The sequence below is a fragment of the Artibeus jamaicensis genome, unplaced genomic scaffold (genome assembly GCF_021234435.1).
Source record: "Artibeus jamaicensis isolate MK-2021 breed Jamaican fruit bat unplaced genomic scaffold, CSHL_Jam_final contig_548, whole genome shotgun sequence".
Taxonomy (NCBI): Eukaryota; Metazoa; Chordata; class Mammalia; order Chiroptera; family Phyllostomidae; genus Artibeus; species Artibeus jamaicensis.
The window spans coordinates 14,300,531-14,323,806 of NW_026521883.1; the positions used below are offsets into that span (position 1 = coordinate 14,300,531).

Genomic DNA, 23,276 nt, shown 5'->3' on the forward strand with positions numbered 1-23,276 from the left:
GGAAATAGACTTCCAGAAAGTCCAGGAAAGCCCAAAGAATCCTAAAGAAGTTGGACCCAAAGAGGAACACACCAAAGCACATCATCATTAAATTACCCAAGATTAAAGACAAAGAGAAAATTCTAAAAGCAGCAAGAGAAAAGGAGATAGTTACGTACAAAGGAGCTCCTATAAGGCTATCAGCTGACTTGCCAAAAGAAACCTTAAAGGCAAGAAGGGGCTAAAAAGAAGTATTTGAAGTCATGAAAGTCAAGGACCTATATCCAAGATGACTCTATTCAGCAAAGCTTTCATTTAGAATGAAAGGGCAGATAAAGTGCTTCCCAGATAAGGTCAAATTAAAGGAGTTCATCATCACCAAGCCATTATTATATGAAATGTTAAAGGAACTTACTAAGAAAAAGAAGATAAAAAATAGAACAGGAAAATGACAACAGATTCACAACTATCAACAAATGAACCTAAAAGAAAAGAAAAACAATGAAAGCAAAAACTAAGCAACCACTAGAACAGGAACAGAATCAGAGAAATGGACATCACCTAGAGGAATTTCATTGGGGAGGGGGAAGGAAGGAATAGGGGGTAAAAGATACAGGGAAGAAGAAGCATAATTAATAGCCATACAGTAGATGGGGAGCAATAAAAAATGGTATAGTAAACAGGACTCAAAGAACTTATATGTATGACCCATGGACATGAACTAAGGAGGGGGGATTGCTGGCGATTGGAGGCCAGGTCAGGGGGGAGATAAAAGGGAAAATTAGGAAAATCGTAATAGCATGATCAATAAAAAATACTTTAGAAAAAAATCCCCAACTTGAGGATATGTTTATTGATTTTAGAGATAGAGAAACATTGATGTGAGAGAAACATCCATCAAGTACTTCCCATACATGCCCCAACCAGGAATCGAATTTGCAACCTAGGTATGTTCCCTGACAGGGAATCAAACCTTCAACCTTTTTCGTGTACAGAATGACACTTTACAACCAGCTGAGCCATAGTTAGGGGCTGCTTTCACCACTCATACTAATCATAGTACTGGAAGTTCTAGCCAAAGCAGTCAGACAAAAAGAATAAGTAAAAGGCATCCAAATTGGAAAGGAAGAAGTACAACTGTCATTATTTGCAGATGACATGACATTATATATAGAGAACCTTAAAGGTTTCACCCAAAACTACTACACTTGATCAATGAATTCAGTAAAGTAGCAGAATACAAAATATTCAGAAATCAGTTGCTTTTTCATATACCAATAATGACTGTCAGAAAGGGAAACTAAGAAAACAGTCTCATTCACAATTGCTTCAAAAAGAATAAAAATACTGGATGGGGAGGGTGGGCTGGGATGGGAGAAATAGACAAAAAAAACTACTTGAAAAGTAACTAAATTAAAAAAAAATTTAAAAAGATAAATAAATTTTAAAAATCTTTTAAAAAAAGAATAAAAAACCCCTGAATAAATTTAAGGATGTAAAAGACCTGTCTGTACTCAGGAAATTATAAGACACTGAAGAAAGAAATTTGGAAGATACAAATAAGTGGAAGCATATACTGTGTTCATGGATAGGAAGAATGTAACATCATCAAAATGTTCATAGCATACCCAGTTTTATGTATAGATTCAATGCAGTTCCTATCAAGATACTAGTGCAGTATATCATACAACTAGAACAAATATTCCAAAAATGTATATGGAACCACCAAAGACCTTGAATAGCAATAATAGTCTTGAGAAAGCAGAACAAAGTTGGAAGAATCAAATAGTTGGAAGAATCACAGTACTTGATATCAAGTTATACTACAGTGCTATAGTAATCAAAACAGCATGGTGCTGATATATTAATAGACATACAGATCAATGGAACAAAACAGCCTAGAAATAAACCCACACCTTTATAGTCAATATTTGACAAAGGAGGAAAAAACATACAATCAGGTAAAGGTAGTCTATTCAATAAATGGGGTTAGGAATGAATATTGGACAGCTACAATGAAACTAGACCACCTTCTTACATTATATACAAGAAAAAACTCAAAATGGATGAAAGACTTAAATTCTAGACCCCAAACCATAAAAATCTTAGAAGAAAACATAGGCAGTAAAATCTTGGACATTTCTCTTAGCAATATTTTTTTCTAGCAAAGAAAACAAAATAAAAAATAAACAAATGGGACTACATCAAATGGGAAAGGTTTTTGCATAGCGAAGGAAATCACCAAAATGAAAACAACACACTGAGTGGAAGAACATGCTTGCTGATTATATATCTGATAAGAGTTTAATCTCCAAATATATGAGATGAAGAACTTTTACAACTCAACACCAGGAAGACAGTCAGATTAAAAAATGGGCAAAGGACCTGAATAGACACTTTTCTAAAGAGGACATACAGACGGCCATTAGACATATGAAAAGAAGCTTAACATCACTAATTGTCAGAGAAAAGCAAATTAAAACAATGAAATATCCCTTCAAACCCGCCAGAATGACTATCATCAGTAAATCAAATAACAATCTTTGGTGAGGATGTGGAGAAAAGGGAACCCTTGTGCACTGTTGGTGGGAATGCAGCAGTCCTGGTGCAGCTATGCAGGAAAGCAGTATGCATATACCTCAAAAAATTAAAAATGGATCTGCCTTTCAACCCAGGAATCCTACTTCTGGGAATATATCCAAAGGAACCCAAAACACTAATTCTAAAGAGCACATGTGTGCTTATGTTCATTACAGTGTTATTTACAATAGTCAAGATTTTGACGCTGCCCCAGCGTTCATCAGTAGATGAGCAAATAAAGTGTGGTACATTTATACAGTAGAATACTACTTGGCTGTAAAAGAGAAGGAATCTTACCCTTTGCAACAGCATGGATGGACCTGGACAGCATTATGCTAGGTGAAATAATCCAAGGCAGTGAAAGACAAATACCACATGATCTCCCCTATAAGTGGAACCTAATCAACAAAACAAACAACTGAACAAAATATAGCCAGAGATAATGAAAGTAAGAACAAACTGACAGTAACCAGAGGGGAGGTGGGAGGGGTTAATTGGGAGAAAAAGGGGAAGGGTTTTCAGGAACATGTTTAAAGGACGCATGGACAAAACCAAAGGGGCATAGGATCAAGGGTGGGAAGTGGGGATGGCTGGGGTTAGGGAGAGTGGTGGAGAGAAAATGGAGACAACTGTACTTGAACAACAATAAAAAAATATGGAAAAAACCCGAGAATAGAAAATACAGAAAAGAACACAAGAGACATAGGTGATAATACTTTAAAAATTCTAATGCATATAATTGACAGAAAAAAATGAGAGTGAAATAGGGACAATAATGGCAGAGAATTTTCCAAATACCACAGGATATCAAACAACAAATTCAGTGAGCCTTGTAATTAGAGCAGGATAAATACTCTGTAATAAAAATAACACCCCAGCACATTATTACAAAAATCTAAAAATCAATGGATACTCTCTTAAAAGCACCAGTAAAAAACAGTCTAGTAAACTTTAAAGAAGCAACAGTGAAAATGACAGCTCATTTCTCTTTGGAAACAGTTGAAACCAGAAGAAAGTGGAATGTTTTGAAATGGCTAATTCAGAATGATGTACTCAGTGTAAATAGGTAATAGTAAGAAGACAATACCGAAGAGAAAGTTGAACGTGGAGTCTTCAAGGGAGAATGAAAATGTAAATTTGTAATTGTGGCTTAAATTTTAATTTGAATTATCTTAGGGACTGTGTCATCTCTCAGTACTGTGTCATCAAAATTTCTCTAAAATGGTGCTTTTATATTTTTTTATTTTTTAAACTATTTTATTTAAAGAGAGAGGAAGAGAGGGATAGAAACATTGAATGAGAGAAACATTGACTGGTTGCCTCTTGCGTGTGTCTTGAACAGGGGCCAACCCCACATCCCAGGCATGTGCCCTGGCCAGTGATTGAACCGGTGACCTTTTTTGCTTTGCAGGATGATGCCTACCCAACTGAGCCACACAGGTCTGGGGTAAAATGGTGCTTTTAGATGTTAACAAATGCTTAAGTGCTTGGATTCAGTTGCATTGCTGATTCTTTAAATACTTATTGAACATTCAGTTTGCTTGCCAGGTCTGTGTTAGGTAACAATATGGTGAAGAGCAAACACAGAAATAGTGTCTTCTTTCTGGAACTCATGTTATAGTGGTTGAAGCTTAATAGGTGTCGGTCTGGGGACAAAAATGATCAATTAATTAACCACATAGTAAACTGTATGGTTACTCTATGTAAGGATATAGACACATGGTTCTATGAAGTGGTATGATGGGTGAATTAACCTTTGTTACGTCTGAATGAAGAAGTTAAGTAGATCAGGAGAGGTAACATCAGCATGTGCAAAGACTGGCAGGAGACGGACCGTGTTGGAGGATTGGAAGGAAGGTCTATGTAGCTGTGCATAGAGAGCTAGAGTTGGGTAATGTAGTAAGTAGTATCTCTGTGAAGTAATATAAAATGGGGAGAAACTGGACAGGTAAGTAAAGTCTGCAGTGCTGATCTGTCGGATTTAAGGCTTTATCCTTAGAGCAATAGGAAGTTATTAAAATTTATCCAGGTGGGTAATATTTTCAAGTTTGCACTTTGAAAAGATGCAGTATAGAGAATAGATTAAAGACCAATAGTGGATATAGATAGATTGTATTGTTCTTACGGCAGTACCTAGGTAATATGTGGTGGTAGCTTAGGCTAATGTGATGGAGACAGATACAATAGGCAGGTTCCTTAGGATTTAGGAGACACAGTTGACAGGGCTAGGTGATAGATTAGACTTTTGGAGGTGAGGTGGAAGAAGGTATCGAGGTTTTATAAACACATACAAGACTTGCTTTATATTGAAATGATTGCATATTAAATGGTATGTTTTGAAAATGTTTTAAAGTGAAAATGTGAAAAAAATCACTTGAGTAAATAATTATATAGTAGATGGTATGAGATTGCATGTGATGTTTATGAGGAATTTTTAATGTCATGGGGAAATGCCTATGGCATTAATAATAAAGGAGAATATGAGATTGTTTATAACATTTACTCATTTTTATATTATCTTTTTAATTTTATTTTTTACAGAGAGGGGAAGGGAAGGAGAAAGAGAGGGAGAGAAACATCAGTGTGTGGTTGCCTCTCACTTTGCCCCCAAAGGGGACCTGGCCCACAACCCAGGCATATGCCCTGACTGGGAATCGAACCACAACCCCTTGGCTCACAGCCCACGCTCAATCCACTGAGCTACACCAGCCAGGGCCACATTTATTCTTAAGTATATAAAATTATAATGGTGAAGCATTTCAATGATTAGAAATGACTCTCTTTTTGATGTAGACACATAAAGAAGAACATACTGGTAATGGGCCAGAACTCTTGAGGAAAAAACGTACAACTTCAGCTGAAAAAAATACTTGTCAGCTTTATATTCAGACTGATCATCTGTTCTTTAAATATTATGGAACACGAGAAGCTGTGATTGCCCAGGTATTTATAACTTTCCTACTATTTTAGGAGTTCTTGTATCATTATAGAAATGTTTTCCTTTAAGAATTAAAGTTAGCACCTACCTCATTTTGGAAAGACAAAGAGTGTATGTTTTTGATTGTGGTATGATAAAATATTTAAGATAAGTACACAGATAATTGAAAGACCAGTTAGGATATTTTAGTGTCATTGTAAGAAAGTGATTTTATGGAAGAGATGACTGGAGCTTAGGTTGGGAAAGAGGATTGGATTTTCATTTGTGGTCTTAAAAGAGGGAAGGATAGAGGAATTATTTCAAAAAGAAGCATTTAATTTCTGTTCTGTATACCCATTGTACTTAGTGCTTTCTAAGTTAAATTATTAATTTGTATTTGTGTCTTCTCAACTCTTATTAAAGTATAAAATTTTGGGCTATACCCTTTAATGTGCTCTTGATGTTGAAGGTAACCAGTGAGAGTTTTTTTTAATGCATTTTGATTGTCAGGATTTGGGACTGAGAGGATGTATGCCTCTAGTATAATGGCGAACTCACTTTGGTAGTGGTGATGAGCTTAACTTTTGATATGTTTAAAAGCCAGGTGGCTGTGCCTTTAGGATATTGAAAATACAGAATTGGGACTTGGGAGAGGTTTGAGCTTTCTGCATGGAATTTATGGGTATAAAAGAGATAGTTAAAGTAAAAAACGAGAAAGGGAGAGAATGAAATCAAAAGGTAAGAATCTGGGAGATACTATCTATATGTAGTGAACAGGATAAGTAAGAGGAGCTATGGGCTAAACCATAATTAAAGAGGTAGAATTAAATAGCTAGCCAAGGAAGAAACAAAGGTTCAAAACAAAATGCATAGTCAATAGTGTCATCGTACAGAGATGACAGGAATCCTTTACAATGTATACATATATTACATCATCCTAATGTGCACTTTAAATGTCTTACAGTTTTACTTATCACTTAATACTTCAGCAATGCAGGAAAAAGTAGGAGTATAAGAGGTAGTTGATTTCTAGTTACTAGAAAGATTATTGATGGCCTTGAAGCAAGCTGTCAGTAGAGTTGTGAGGGTGAAAACATTGCCAACAGTAAGAAATGGGTTGGCAAAATAGAGTTTTAATAAATGCAAAAAATAGAACAACCTAGGGTGACTTACAATAATATTAAATATTTGGGAGTGAAAGGGAGATGGGGGGATTACCTGAGAAGTTGGTTGAAGAGGAAAATGATCCAGTAGAGAAGCAGTACAAGGTACATATAAGTGAAAGAAAAGTTGATGTGAAAAAATGTTCTTGAAGATCCAGGAAGGACTAGGATCAGGAATAAAGCAAAGTTATCCTTTAAGGAGGAATGACTTGTTGAGGAAGCCATAAACAGGTAAAGATGGGAAGTCAAGATGAACTCTCAGTAAAGTATGAAGCGTGATCATCTGTGGAGAAACTGTTGAACCACCCCTGAGAATGGAGTGGAGGGCTGTTAGGCCAAACCGAGGTTAGAGAGCAGGAGCTTTTAATGGGCCCCATCAGCCATGTTAAAACTTTATCAGTGTTTGGCAACCCGGGCTACTTTTGAAATTATTATTCTTAATGCTTCTACTTAACCATCTTATATTTATATAATTTCATTGAAAATAGTATATGTGTGTACATATGTATATGTGTATACGTACATATATGTGTTTTCACATTAATGGTAGCAAGTACTTTTTGTAAATGAAAGTGGGAAAATTGTGTACAGAGGGGTTTAGAAGCCAGAGAGTTTGCTAGTCATCTAAGTAAACAGAGGATCATTTTGTATTCTATCACGTTACTCTTCCTAAAATTTAGCAAAATCTAAATACCTTATTTATATTTTTATTACCTGTGCATTGCCCCTGCAGCAAATACATCTCTGTAAATTTATTGTTTTGTTCACCATTATATCCTTAGCACCTAGAACAGTGTCTAGTGTATAGTAAGTGGCCAACAAAACTTAGAGAACAGAAAGACCAAAGTCAGGTAATGACTGAGTGCCCTGGTATTGTCAGGGAAGTTTCCAGAGCTGTTTGAGCTGAGCTGAGTCTGGAGGATGTATACCCTAGGCATAAGGAAACAGCAAATGGAAAGGCGTAAAGATGACATATTGGAGGATAGATTGAGGAAACAAAGTTTTTTATATGGCTGAAGCAAGGGTGGACCAGAGAAGAGTCTGGAAAAAGCACAGAATCTTTCCTCTACAGCTCCAGTTTACTAATGTGTTTGATTCTTTTCATCTGGTATATGATGTAGACATTTTGAATTTCGAATGTGGTGGAACGGGAATAATTCCTGATTTGGGAGATGGAAAATTAATCTTTTTTATATTTTAACATTGTATCTAAAATATTTTTCTTTTTTTAAATCTTTAGATATCCAGTCATGTTAAAGCGATCGATACAATTTATCAGACCACAGACTTCTCTGGAATCCGTAACATCAGTTTCATGGTGAAACGCATAAGAGTAAGGAGTTTTAGTAGTTGAGAAAGATAAAAGAGAAACAATAAGGATGATGTTTATAACAAGGAAAATAAACTTAATTTTTATGCATTAAATAGTTTAAACTCTGTTTACTAATACAGTTTATCTTTACTCTTGGCTTTTATACGCATACACATATGCATGCACACAGAAGGGATACCTGCATTTAGGATTTAAGAATGAAATCTATTGGACTTCAATCTGGGCTGCAAAATAAATATGGCAGTACTATTTTCTCGCTATCTGATTAACATTCCAGTTAGAAAGCTTTGACTTCTCAATTACTACAGCTATACTACCTGACATTTTTTCCCCTTGATATCATTCCCCACTTTCCTAAGATTTGCCTTGTGCAGTGTATTGCATTGTGTTCCAGCAGAGGGAAGGATAGATCCATGGTTACATAAAATTGGAACATGGAGAAATAGTTAATACTGCGTACTGTCTTGTTGAAAATTCAGTGCACACTAACATATCTCAAGGGTTTTTTTAAGATTTTATTTATTTTTATTTAAAAATTTTTTTAAAGATTTTATTTATTTATCTTTAGAGGAGAAGGGGAGGACAGGAGAGAAATATCAATGTATGGTTGCTTCTCGTGCGTCCCCTGCTGGGAACTGGCCTGCAGCCCAGGCATGTGCCCTGAGTGGGAAGTGAACCATGGTCATCTGGTTCACAGGTCTGTGCTCAATCCACTGAGCTATACCAGCCAGGGTCATATCTCAGGTTTTGAGAAGTCCTTCAGGAAAGAAACCTATATATATTTTTTCTTTTTCTTAAGATTTTATTTATTTTTAGTCAGAGGGGAAGGGTGAGAGAAAGAGAGGGAGAGAAACATCATTGTGTGGTTGCCTCTTGTGCGCCCCTACTGCGGACCTGGCCTGCAACCCAGGCATGTGCCCTGACTCACAATCGAACCAGTGACCCTTTGGTTTGCAGGCCAGTGCTCAATCCATTGAGCCACACCAGCCAGGGGAGAAACCCATATTTTTCTAAACACATTAGACCATGAAACCTTTTTTTGCATTAACATCAACCGAGACTCCAAAGAAATGCTGATCCAGAGCCACTGATCGTTAATTGTAATCTTATTGCAAATAATTAAATATTCAATTACTAACAAAATTAGGCTAATTGTTTTAAATTTTTTTGTACATATCAATTCTTTCAGTCTGTATAGCTTTTAAGAATCTGAATTTATAAACTAGATAAACAACCTAAGTTTAAAAAGTCATTTTACAAAAATATTTGCCATAGCATTTCTTTATATGTGTGCTCTTATGTTTCTTGAAATATGATTGACTAGATTATAATTTTAATACACATACGTAATATCTAATTAACACAGTTGGAGATGGTCTTCACCTGTAGAAGTAGTATTAAATATTAAATTGGGTTATTTTAAAGTGAAATGTGGTTTATAGAAATATAATAAGGAACTATTCATAATTGCTTTCATGTATTTTGAGAGCAATGTAAAGCTTTAAATGAGTAAATAAAAGTAATAACTGGTGTAACTATTGCTATTTAGTAGGTAGAGCAATAAAATGCAAAGTAGTGAAAAGTAGAGGCCACCTGATCAAATTTTAGCGAAGCACATTTTTTTGAGTAATTTGCATTAAGAAATGCATATAGTTTACAGATGTAGTAACATGGCAGTTGGTTGTTTTCAGGCTCTTAACTGGAATTAAAAAACTTTAGTTCAAATCTCATTTGTTGAAGAGTGTGACTCATCACTTAATTTGAAATTTATATTAGCAAATATTTAAATTTTAATCATATGATTAGGTAACTAAAATTTAAATGCCATTTTAATTTGTAGCCAATATTCCAGAAATTTCAGGGAATTTCTTATTTGTATTTACTAGGAAAAAGCCATATCTCTAAACATGGGCTATTTATAATATATATTGCATGCTTGTTTTTGGATTTGCTTGTATGTGTTAAGATTTTTTTTTTGTTATTTGTTAATGGATAAAACAGATGTTCTGAAATCTGTCCTTAAGCAATTGCCCTCAATAGTATCGCTGCCATTCTGCTTCGAAGACCCTCCATTCTACTGAATGGTGTGGGTCTCCAAAAGACCAGTTGTTCTTATTTCATCACCTGTTATATCCTCCCCTTACTACTGACATTTTCAGTAGACTGAGGTTTGCCTTCTAAAAAAACATTTACTTTGATACATATCCCTTTTTACTCTCTAGCGACAATATTGTGTGTAATTCTCTGACTTGAGCAAAACCAGATTGTTCTAGAGCTTTGAAGGGCACATAGGCTTTTCTGAAAGGAAGCAGAGGTTGATAAATGAAAGCTTTTATTTAACAGAAGCTTGGTATCAGAACTCCCATCATTCTTCAGATTGTGAAGGAGGAACTTGCACCAGGAAGTTCAGTAGCTAAGTTTCAAAAAAAACATTCTAGAGGCACTTAGCCTGAAATAGTAAGAGAATGGAATAGGCAGAATTATGTATGTATGTATTTATTTATTGCTGCATCCAGGGAAGAAATTAAACTTGTAGGGAGGACCAAGAAAATGATTTGTCTGCTGAATTGACATACTTGGGGTCGATATTTGTTTTATATTCTAGTAATTAGCTAAAATAAAGGGTTTTATGACCATATACTTATCACCATAAATAGGAGATTAGCACTAAAAGGGAGTTGTTCAGATGATTAGATTTGAGAAACTGAGTTTACTTTATTAGGAGTTTCGAAAGCAGAACTTGTTCTTCTACCCGAAGTGTCCAGTGTTCAGAAATCTGGTGAATACTTGTTGAAAATGTAACATGTTCTATCTTGCCTTTCTTTTTTCTTTCTTTTTTAATCAGCTCAGGGATTGGGGGGCAGTGGGAACAACCATAAAAGCCTTAATTGAGGCTAGATTTCCCTGGGGCTTCAAGCTTATTGTTCAGGCAGATTCTGAAGATGAACACAGACTTAACACTAAGGCTCAATTCAATTGCTTATTTAAATCATTGTTGTGGATTTTAGATCAATACCACTGCTGATGAGAAAGACCCCACAAATCCCTTCCGTTTCCCAAATATTGGTGTGGAGAAGTTTCTGGAATTGAATTCTGAACAGAATCATGACGACTACTGCTTGGCCTACGTCTTCACAGATCGAGATTTTGACGATGGTGTTCTTGGTCTGGCCTGGGTTGGAGCACCTTCAGGTAGTTTAACTATGTCTTAATATTTGAAACAAAATGCATTTTTCAGGGCAGACTGAGTTTTACAAAGTATTGGTGAAAGTAATGCCTGTACAATATCTTAATGTACACAGCTTGAGTGAGGCAAGATTCATTAGCATAATATAAATAGAAAAATAGATGAAACAGCTTTTTATTTTGAAAAGAGTAGCATTAGGAAGTTATCCTGACATTTGGTACAGTCAGTAGCTAAAATAAGTAATTGTATGCTCATATCTGAAATCAAAAGCAAAATACTAATTTTTTTCACAAAAGTTGACATTATTATTTTAAAATATTTTAATGACAGTTTTGAGTCAAGAGGGGAAAACTATGTTGTTATTTCTGTTCTAGAGTGAGATAGAAAAGAGAGTAATCCTGTCAGGAGCAACAGATAGAAGGAAAAGAATGCTTGCCTTGATTATTACTTTTTTGTAGTCATTATTTTAACAAATGTGAAGATGCAATCAGGAGGCCCCAGCACAATGGGCCAGCACTTTGCTGGGGCCTCTGCCTTAGCCCTGAATGCTGTTGTCACAAAGAAAGCTGGGATAGTCTAATCCCCTTCCCGTTACAGTGGGGGGTGAGTGCCTGTGATCTGCAGTTTAATATGTTCAGTAGCCTAGTTAAGGGAAACACAGATTTATTAATTGAAAGATGAGTACAGACTCTGTACTCATGAATTTTGCCACGTATAGATTGATCGCTGGTCTGTCATCTTCTGAGCTGCATACACAGCAGTTCTCTGATGCATCATTTTCCTCTTTTTAAAAGAATCAACTAATGCTTTATTCAGGGTAAAATAGGCTTTTCTATTCCTGTCCTTATTAGTTTATTCATTGATTTGTTATGCATATTTTAACAGCTTTTGTACTGTATTTTTGCTTTTATATTTCTTGCTTTAATTTTTAAGCCAGCAGTGAATATCGTAAACTTCACTTATAGTGTAGTTATAGGTATATATAATATCTTATCACTTTGAGTTTCTGGCATATCGAAACATGGTATTTAAAATAATAAACCATAACTTACAAAATTAAATATAGTATTGTATTTCTTCCTATATAATTGAGTTATTCCACCATACGCTATTAGCCTGTAATAAATATTAACCTTTCCTATAAGTAATAGTCATTAAGATCAAAAGCAGTTATTTAAGATGTTAAATAATATATAAATTACAAAGGCTTTATTTCAGAAAAGTACACTCAAATTTACGTATGTATTTCTCTGACACTAGATACATTTTAAAAATACAGAAAAGTATACTATCAGAGTTTTTAATCAATGCTGTTTACTTTTTTAACTGATAAATTTGCAGTGGTGAGTCTTCTGTGCCTAATTCAAGTTTGACAGTACATTGGACCAATTTGCCTATGACAGATCTTTGCTGGGGCAGGATACTAATTTACTGTTTGTTCAAAACAAAAAATTGTAGACTTATTGTCATATGGAGAGTGCTTATTCCTGTCTTTTCTACTTTCTAGAAATAGTGATATAGTCCTTAGGACTCATCTCTAAAAGTAGAGCGACCTTAAGACAGTATATTAAATATTCATAAATCATTGGCTGTTTCTTTTTAAAGGAACCTTATGTTTCCATCATAAAGGTTCTCAGTCCTTTGCTGGTTAAAATCTGCATCTTGGCTCAGTTTTTCAGTTTACTTTTCTGTAAAGTACATTCTCATTTCAGCTTCCTAAATTGTATCTTGATGATAATTCAAATTTATGTTTTGTTGCCATATACTTTGTGATTTTTTAAAAAATATTTATTTTCAGAGAGAAGGTGAGGGAGGGAGAAAGAATGAGAAAGAAACATTGATGTGTGAGAGAAACATCAATCAGTTGTCTCTCGCACACCCCCACTGGGGACCTGACCAGTAACCCAGACATGTGCCCTGACAGGGAATTGAACCAGTGATCTTTTGGTTCACAGGCTGGTGCTCAGTCCACTGAACCATACCAGCCAGGGCTATTTGTAATTTTAAAAGAAATAAGGTGGCAATTGTAGTGTCATGTCATTCTCATAGATACATTTGTAATTGCTTTTTATTATATGCTTTATTAAGGCTTATGTTTTGTAAAATGATTTAATGACATGTTTGTAACTTTGCATACATTTAGAAAGCTAAATTGAAAGAATTTGATCAGTTATCAGAATATGCTACTCCTTTTGGTAGTATTTTAACAAAACTCAAGTAGAGAAACCTTTTAAATGTGAATATACAGAACTTCTTACTAAAAGTCTTTAATAAAGTTATTAAGAAAACTATGAGACTCTGGCCAAGATGGAGGTGTAAGTTGAAGCACCTCACTTCCTTGCACAACAAAAAGAAAGACAACAATCAATTTAAAAACAAAAAACAACCAGAAGTGCCAGAAAGTCAAACTGCATGGAAATCTGGCATCCAAGAAGGTAAAGAAACATCCAGACCAGTAGGAGGGGCGGAGACTGGCAGCAGGGCAGAGAGGACGCATGACAAGACAGTGGACTGAGTGGACAAGGCTGGGGCTGGCTGACTGGGTGTCCCAAATTCATGCACGGATAAGCGGGAAAACAAATGGGGAGCAAGACAGACCATGAAACCCAGGGTTTCAGCATGGGAAACTAAAGGCTCACAACATCTGGCTGTAAAAACCGGGGTTGGTGGTGGGGTTTGATGGTGAGAGAAACTTCCAGTGTCACAGGAGAGTCTGTTGAAGAGGCCCAAGGGGTCCTAGAATGTACACAAACCCATCCACCTGCGAATCAGAACCTGAAAGGGTACAGTCTGATTGTGGGAAGCGAGGGAAGTGATGGAAAGTGGGATGAGAGCCTAGCAAGCAGCACTGTTCCCTCTCTGACACCTTCCCCAAATACAGCACCACAATGCAGAGATGTGAGTTGCCCCATCTTGGTGAATACCTAAGGCTTTGCCCTGTACAATGGAACATGCACTGAGACAAAGAAACATGGCCCAAATGAAAGAACAGATCAAAACTACAGAAAAAGAACTAAGTGATCAAGAGATAACCAGCCTATCAGATGCAGAGTTCAAAATGCTGGTTATCAGGATACTCACAGAAGTGACTGAGCTCGGTTGCAAAATGAAGGAAGAAATAAAGGCTACCTAAAGCGAAATAAAGCAAAATATATAAGGAACCAACTGTGCGGGGAAGGAAACCAGGACTCAATGATTTGGAGCAGAGGGAAGAAAAAAACATCCAACTTGGATTTGGAACAGAGCGAAGAAACAAGAATTCAAAAAAATGAGGAGAGGCTTAACTCTGGGACAACTTGAAGCCTTCCCATATCGAAATCATAGTGCTGCTGAAGGAGAGAGGAAGAGCAAGAAATTGCAAACTTATTTGAAAAAATAATGAAGGAAAACTTACCCAATCTGGGGAAGGAACTAGACATGCAAGTCCAGGAAACTCAGAGAGAATCCCAAAGAAGTTGGACTCAAGGAAGGAAACACCAAGGCACATTACAATTAAATTACCCAAGATTAAAGGAGAGTAGAGTATCTTAAAAGCAGCAAGATAAAGGAGACAGTTACTTACAAAGAAGTTCCCATAAGGCTATCATAAGCTGATTTCTCAAAAGAAACCTTAAAGGCAGGAAGAGGCTGGAAAGAAGTATTCAAAGACAATATCCAGCAAAGCTATCATTTAGATTGGAGGGGCAGATAAAGTGCTTCCCAGATAAGGTCAATTTAAAGGAGTTTATCATCACCAAGCCCTTATTATATGAAATGTTAAAGGGACTTATCTAAGAAAAAGAAGAAAAAAAACACAAACAGTAAAATGATGCCACACAACTATCAACAAATGAACCTAAAACAAAAGAAAAACAATGAAAACAAAAATTAAGCAAACTACTAGAACAAGAACAGAATCAGAGAAATGGAGATCACATAGAAGGTATCAGTGGGCAGCTGGAGGGGGGAGAATTCGGGAAAAGGTACAGGAAATAAGAAGCATAAATGGCAGGGTACCAAGTAGCCAGGGGGGTGGTTAAAATGGTGTAGAAAATAGGGTAGCCGAAGAACTTAACATGTATGACCCATGGACATGAACTAAGGGGGGGGAATAGGGGTGAGAGGGGTATGCAGCGTGGAGTGGAAAAAAGGGGTGAAAATGGGACAACTTTAATAGCATAATCAATAAAAAAATTAAATGGAAGAAGATCCAAACTACGAATAGTAAAATGACAACGTACAACTATCAACAACTGAACCTATAAAACAAAAACAAACTAGGCAAACAACTAGAACAGGGACAGAATCAAAGTAAAAATGCATGTTTTCTTTTAAAATTCAAGGCATATTAGAAAATGATAATTCAATTATTTTATTTTATTTTGAAAAAAATTACAAACATGCCAAAAAATTACAAGAGTAGTACAGTGAATATCTGATAGTTAACATTTTGCCACATTTGCTCTCCCTTCTCATGTTCTCCTTTCTTCCCTCTTTCCTTTGTTTTTTGCCCATTTAATGTAATTCTTTTTTCAGCTTTATTGAGGTATAATTGACAAAGTTGTAAGATATTTGAAGTGTACATCATGATGATTTTCTATTTGTATACATTATGAAAATTTATATAATTGAAAGTTTGTACCTTCTACTAACCTCTCCCTATATTTCTCCCAAACCCACACTCCTAGCCCCTGACAGTGACTTATTCTTTTCCGTTAAAAAAACTCATTGTATGTTGCCTTTCAAGATAGTTAATCACATACATACTCCTGTGCATCACTGCTTTTATTTGTAGAATCGACTTTCTCATAATGTACTTGAGAATATTTTACTTGACTTTCATTTACTTCAAATTTTATGTTTAAAAGATGAAGGGGATGGACTTTGATTCAGTGTAAATACTGATATATTCAAATTTAACAGAAATGCAAACATTTGTTTTGCTAAATTAATGGGAACAACAATTGGGGGACATTTTAATTATGAAGGGGGATATTTTATAAAAGCTTTCTACTCCATCCTGGGAATTTCTTCATTAAAACTTTCATTTGGAATGAGTTCCTAATCTTGGACCAAAGAAACTTTTGAGTGTTTTGTATATGTGGGTACCAAGGTATATTTTGGACTCAAAATATAACATGTCTTAGTATAACATATATTAGAAAGTTTTGGGGGGAGAAATAGATACTAATTTAGCCATCTTTTGTTCTGAATTAGGAAGCTCTGGAGGAATATGTGAAAAAAGTAAGCTGTATTCAGATGGCAAGAAGAAGTCCTTAAACACTGGAATTATTACTGTTCAGAACTATGGGTCTCATGTACCTCCCAAAGTCTCTCACATTACTTTTGCTCATGAGGTTGGACATAACTTTGGATCTCCAGTAAGTATTGCCTAATTACTAGATTTTGAATAAAATAATAAAAGTTACTAACCTTTTTTGGCAGTGATTTTTTTTTTTGGTTTACAATGAAAACAAATATATATGAATGTTGAGTTTTTATATCTCAGAACATAGTCATGTGCTTGACCATATTGAAAGGGAGGAAAAAAGAATATCTGTGATTAAAATAAGAAAAATCAAGCTAACAATGCCAGAATTCAATGAAGGCGAGGGATTTTGTCTGTTTTATTCACTTCTGTGCCTCCTGGCCCTAGACCAGTGTCTGGTACATGATTCATTGAAATATTCATTGAATGAGAATCACTTTTTATTATTTAAAGTACATCTTGAATGTTAGCAAATTGTGGAGTATTTGTTTTACTTCAATTCTGTGAAAGCATTGTTAGGGCTTACTACTGTATTTTGCAGTGTATTATGCATACTTTTTTGCCCAAATTTTTTAGGGGAAAATAAGGATGTGCTTTATACATGGGTAGTACTAATTTCATATTAAATAAATGTTTTTAGTTCTTTTACTTATGCTTATGTGTTGAAAGTGTAACTCTAGAAAGCAAAAACTATATCTGTATGCAAAATAATACTCTGGAATATGATGATTCGGTTTGGTTTCTAAATATAAATAAATAAATAATTGAATTAAAAAGTTAAAACACAAGATTTTTTTCCTGAAAGTTTGGGCCAAAAATGTGGGTGCACATTCCACACTGGAGTGTATTGTACATGGTAAAATATGGTATTTTGTCTTTCTCTACTGTGGAATGAAGTTGATATTTTAAAATTTCAGAAAGTATTTAAGATGTATTTAGTCTCTCTACCTCTTGATTGTTTTTGTGTCCTGTTCTTAAAAGAGTAATTGAAATTTTAGAGATAAACAGAGAACTGTTGTTCACGGGTAATTTGCATTTTCCAGGATAGTTAAATGTCCTCCTAACTGTCCCTGTTCCTTTGTTTCCAGCCTTCCCCCGAGGGAGATTGTAGCACCTTCTAACTATTCTCCTATCTTCAGTCTAGGTCCTCTTAAAGCTTATTGAGCAGATAAAACACTGGTGACCTTAAAATACAAATTTAGGTTCAGTGAGTTTTTGGTGGGACACAAGTGTCTAAGAAACTCCCTGTTGCTGCTGGTCTGTGGACCACACTTAGAGTAGGGAATCAGGTCTACTGTCTCCACTTCTTGTCTAATCCATCTCCTACCCAGATGCTAGAGAGGTGTTTTTAGTACATTAATGTTATATTACTTATTGTCTAATGGGTAAACTGGTTCACATTTTTTGTCTGTCTCACTTTTTTTTCCTGTCATACTGATGGCTTTCCCTGGTCCAGGGATCTGAAAGTCCCTGACCCTCTGTGGGCTTATTGGCTATCAGGAAAGAACTCAAATGTGAACTAGCATAGTTTAAAGTGAGAGTTTATTAGTGAAAAAGAGAGACAGTGGCTACTCCATTCACAGAGCAGCCCTGCCCTAGTGGAATTTACTTTTTTTTTAATTGATTTTCATTTAATCAAGGGGTAGGTCTTTCAATATGGGGAGGAATATTCAGGATTTTTCTGGGAAAAGGAGAGACTTCTTGAAAGACCACCGTCCACCATTTTGTGTCCTTATATGGGCTTTTCCATTTCAGTCAGGTGGGGAGGGTTGTTTAGTATGTTAATATATTGCAGTGAGTGTATAATGAGACTAAGGGTTACTGCAAGGTGAAATTAGTCACTCTGTTGGTTGAACTGGCCTTCTGTTTGTCCTAAGCCATAAATCCTGTGGGGGTTGGTCTTACTGTATCTGTGATAGCCCTTGTAGCCTGTATTGGTTATAGTGCTTTGCCACATACCCTGTCTCAATACGACAGTAGTTTAATGGTTGTACTGTGCTTAAACACACCCCATTCCTCTGTGCATGTTGTAGGTGCTATCATTCATATATGGAATCGGTCCTTACTAAATATTTATTAAGTAATTTAATAGTAAGATCAGGCAAACCATAAACTCCCAAGCCTGTCTTCCTTGCTGTCTGTATCTTTATCTCTCTTGTTATAAATCTATATACTATGTCAGTGTTACTTTCTCTCTGAGTGGTTTACAGTATCCCTTATATTTATTTATTTACCCTGTCTCAAATATTTATTGCACACCTATTAACCACTTCATAATCTGTGTTGTGGGAAGTTGTAATCATAAATGAGACAAATTCTCTCAGTGTGGAAATTCAAATATGTGCCCACTCTTCCAGATTAATCTTTGTCTAAGTATAGTTCTGATCATGTCATTTCTCTTTACAGCTTACTTTTAGTACCTACTGATGCAATTTTCTTATCTTAGCATTTAGGATCTTCCATAATTTGGGTCCAAGTTTATTTTCAATGTTATTTCCCCTCTTTTGTCAAATTAAGTAATAACAATTCTTTAAAACTTTCCTTCTGCCAGGAAGCCACTTTCTTCCCATCTCTGCCTATTGAAATCTTGATCCATACTGTTATATAAATTAATATGGCCTTTTGTTAAGCAGTTTGGCAGTGTGTATCAAGACCCTTAATATAGCCCTGGCTGGTATAGCTCAGTGGATTGAGCGCAGGCCTGTGAACCAAAGGGTCACCGGTTCGATTCCCAGTCAGGGCACGTGCCTGGGTTACAGGCCAGGTCCACGGTTTGGGGCATGAGAGAGGCAACCACACATTGATGTTTCTCTCCCTCTCTTTCTCCTTCCCTCTCTAAAAAACACAAACAAACAAACAAATAAAATATTTTTTAAAAAGATCCTTAAAATATTTGACCTTTTTATTGACTGACTCTTCCTCCGGGACTCTAACTAAAAGAAATAAATGCAGAATCTGTCAAAGATTTTTGTACATTTCAACAATAAAAATGAAGAGGTATCCATTGCCACTTTATTTGTAATAGCAAACAGTTTTAAACAGCCTAAATGACCCCACACTAGGAAAGTATCGTGGAATGCTCTACTGTCATTTAAAAATAAAGTTTTGGGCCCCGACTGGGTGGCTCAGTTGTTAGAGCGTTCTCCTGTGCACAGAAGCATTGCAAGTCTGATTCCTGGACAGGACACATACCTCGGATGCAGTTTGCTCCCCAGCTGGTAAACGTGTGGGAGGCAGCTAATCGATGTTCCTCACATGGATGTTTCTCTCCCCACCCCCTGCCCCGACTTTCTTCCTTTCTCTCTAAAAATCGATAAAACATATCCTTGGGTGAGGATTAAAATAAATAATAAACTTATTGAATGTTTGCCCTGTACAGTTAAACTGAAAGAAACCATTTATACAACTGTACACTGAGTATAGCACAAATTTTATATTAGAATATTTTAAAGTTAGGTTGGAAATGGACCAGAATGTGAATAGTAGTCATGTGGTTAGTGGGTTATGATTGAATTTTTCTTTGTCCATTTTTCATTTTCTAAAATTTCTAAATGTATATTGTTTTCATACTCAGGAAAAAGCTTTTCTGTTTTCTTAAAGTAAGCTTATAGTTTGTTTGTGAAACCATCTATATTTGAATTCAACACTTTTGGGGGGTACATTCAAGTTGGTCTTTGCTGACAAGTTCTGAATTGTTGATCGTGGAGCATTGTGAGGGTCTTTAGTTTTGCGTTTAAATGCATGTCCCCCCAGGGGCTGGGGAGACCTGTGATCTGGTATTATTCTCTTTCCAGATCTCAGTGTGGGTCATGTAAGTAAGTATATTACTTTGAGAAAATTCATGGAGCTGGTTTGATACTTTTCTGTATATATCTGATAATTCTCTAATAGTTACCAACACCATAAACTATTTCTGTACATATGTATGTCTTCTGTTTTATTCTGCAAAGCCGTGTTTTGGTTTACTTCTTGGCTTTTTAAAATCTTCATTTAAAAATAGAGCACTGGCCCTGGCTGGTGTGGCTCAGTGGATTGAGTGCTGGCTTGCAAACCAAAGGGTCGCTGGTTCAATTCCTAGTTAGGTCACAGGCCTGAGTTGTGGGGGGCAAGTGAAAGACAGCCAGACACACGTTGAGATTTCTTTCCCTTTCTTTCCCCTTCCCTTTGCCTCTAAAAATAAATAAATAAAATCCTAAAACCAATTAAAATAGAGCACTGTGTTTCTACCCCTACTCATCCTTTACTTACCTTTCTTGTGTAAGTGCCCGACTCTCTTAGGTGCCTGTCCGGTGTCTGCTTAGCCCCACACCATTCTCTTCTGTTTCCTGTCTTTCCCCGCCTCTCTCTTCTCTGAGCTGGTGATAATAACGTGCAATTTAAAATGTACTTTAAAGACTTTTTAGTAATTTTAAGTAGTTTATATTCCTGTTACTACTTTGAAAAGTAAGTGAACTAATTTTTAATAGAGTTTTATGATAGTTTGTCCTTCTTGCTACTTTCAAAGCTGTAAGTTGTTGTGACTAGAACTTCAGTGTTTTTTTTTCCTTCGCTTCTAAGATAGCAGCCTTAAAAGAGCAGATTGTTTTCCACCATACAATCTAAAACAATTGTAAAATCTTTTTTCAAAGGAGAGTTCACCAAGCCTCTCTTGTTCTTCTGATGAGAAAATTGCATTTGATCAAATGCCCTGAAAACCTTATTTGACTTCCCTGTTTATGTAAGTCTATATTCTGTTTGACAGCATGATTCTGGAACAGAGTGCACTCCAGGAGAATCTAAGAATTTAGGACAAAAAGAAAATGGCAATTACATCATGTATGCAAGAGCAACATCTGGGGACAAACTTAACAACAATAAATTCTCACTGTGTAGCATTAGAAATATAAGCCAAGTTCTTGAGAAGAAGAGAAACAACTGTTTTGTTGGTAGGTATATTTTCCCAATATTTTACTATGGCTATTTTCAAACTTGAAAGAATTATTTAGTGAACGTCTGTGTACCCACCACCTATGTTTTGACTTTGCTGTATTTGCTTTATCACACATTTATCAATATATCCGTCCCTTAGTCCATATTTTTTGTTGCAATTTAAAGTGGATTGTATCAGTATACATCACCCCTAAACAATTCAGCCAGCATACATATCATTAGAGTTAATTATTGTTTGTGAGTCTTTTATTTTTTATGTAAATGAAATATACAAATCCTAAGTCCACAATTTGATGAGCTTTGACAAATGCATTTATCTGTGTTATCTGTCAAGACATAGAACATTTCTATCACCCAGAAGGTTCTTTCATTTCCCTTCCCAATCAGTTTTTGCTCCCAAAACACATAGAAATAACCCCTGTTCTGTCCTGACCAGTGTGGCTCAGTTGGTTGGGCGTGGTAGTAGTGCACAGCAAAAGGTCGCTAGTTGGATTCCTGGTCAGGGAAAATTCCTGGCACAGGCCCTGGTTACAGGGTTTGGTTCCTGCTTGGGGTGCATGCAAGAGGCAACTGATTGATATTTCTTTCCCTCTCTTAATCCTTCCATTCCCTCTCTCTAAAAAGAAACAAAATCTTTAAAAAGAGAGAGAGAAGTAACCATTATTTTGATTTATTTTGCCATAGATAAATTTTGCTTGTTTTACTTCTTATAAATGGAATCTCATAGTTTATACCATTTTGTGGAAGGCGGCTTTTACCCAGCATAATATTTTGAGATTTATCATTAGTATTTTGTTTCATGCTATTGCTGAATAGTATTGCATAGTGTCGCAGTTTGTTCATTCACTCTCCTACTGATTAACACCTGGGCTTTTCAGGTTTAGGCTAACAGGAATTAAGCTGCTATGAAATTCTTTTTTTCCCATTTTGTGGTAAAATGTACATAAAATGAAATACGTATTTAAACTAATTTTGAGTGTCCAATTCAGGGGCATTAAGTATATTTACAATGTCATATAGTCATCACCACTGTCCATTTCCAAACCTTTTTATCACTCCAAATAGAAATTCTGTAACCATTAAACAGTAATTCCTATTCTTCCTCTCCTCAGCTCTTGGTAACCTCTCATCTGTTTTCTGCCTCTACGCATTTGCCTGTTCTAGGTACCTCATGTAAGTGGTATCATACAGTATTTATACTTGTGTGATTCTGCCTTATTTCACTTAGCATAGTATTTTCAGTATTCAAGTTGTAGCATGTGTCAGATTGTTAGATGTTTTGTGGCTGAATAGTATTCCACCATATGGATATGACACACTTATCTCTTTATCTGTTATGCCTCTCGTGACATTTAATATTCTATATAGTCTACCTTATAGTATTTTTTGGTGGGGTTCTTGTTTTATTTCAAAAAAATTGTAAGTTACTCAAAGGCAAAATTGAGGTTGCTACCTTATACATAAAAACCACTCAAAGATGGGTTTAAATATATGACAGCAAAGGAGAAAGAATTGAGGAAGATTTCCAGATAAGCATGGCCTTTTTTTTTTTTTTAAAGCTGGTAAAAAAAATTGAGGTATAATTGACATAACATCGTTGCCTTCTGTTTTTAACTGTAATTTTATAGTTTAGATTCACAGGCAGAAATGACAGATTCCATGTAGCCTTCTCCCATTGGTAACATCTTGTAAAGCTGTATTAGTAGAGTGTTGTAACCAGGATATTGACACTGCTGTGATCCACAGATCTTATCCAGATTTCCCCATTTTTCTCATTTCTGTGTGTGTGTGTGTTTAGTTCTACAGTTTTATCATGTGTGTGGGTAAGCATAAATACCCAGCACCACAGTCAAGGCGCAGAACAGTTCTGTCACCACAAGGAACCCTCAGTGTTTTCTTTCATAACCACACTCACCTCCCTTCTGCTGTTCCCTCATTTC

The 23,276-nt window shown here is 35.8% G+C and overlaps 1 protein-coding gene across 1 annotated transcript in view; it reads left to right on the forward strand.

Annotated features, from left to right (window-relative positions):
• Positions 1–23,276, forward strand: part of ADAM10 (ADAM metallopeptidase domain 10) — a 123,091-nt gene that overhangs the window by 79,447 nt on the left and 20,368 nt on the right. Inside the window, exons 6-10 of the mRNA XM_037151069.2 lie at positions 5,353–5,502; positions 7,880–7,972; positions 10,981–11,164; positions 16,356–16,519; positions 21,149–21,332. Coding sequence (XP_037006964.1) covers positions 5,353–5,502; positions 7,880–7,972; positions 10,981–11,164; positions 16,356–16,519; positions 21,149–21,332 — 775 coding nt within the window. The remainder of the gene's footprint in view (positions 1–5,352; positions 5,503–7,879; positions 7,973–10,980; positions 11,165–16,355; positions 16,520–21,148; positions 21,333–23,276) is intronic.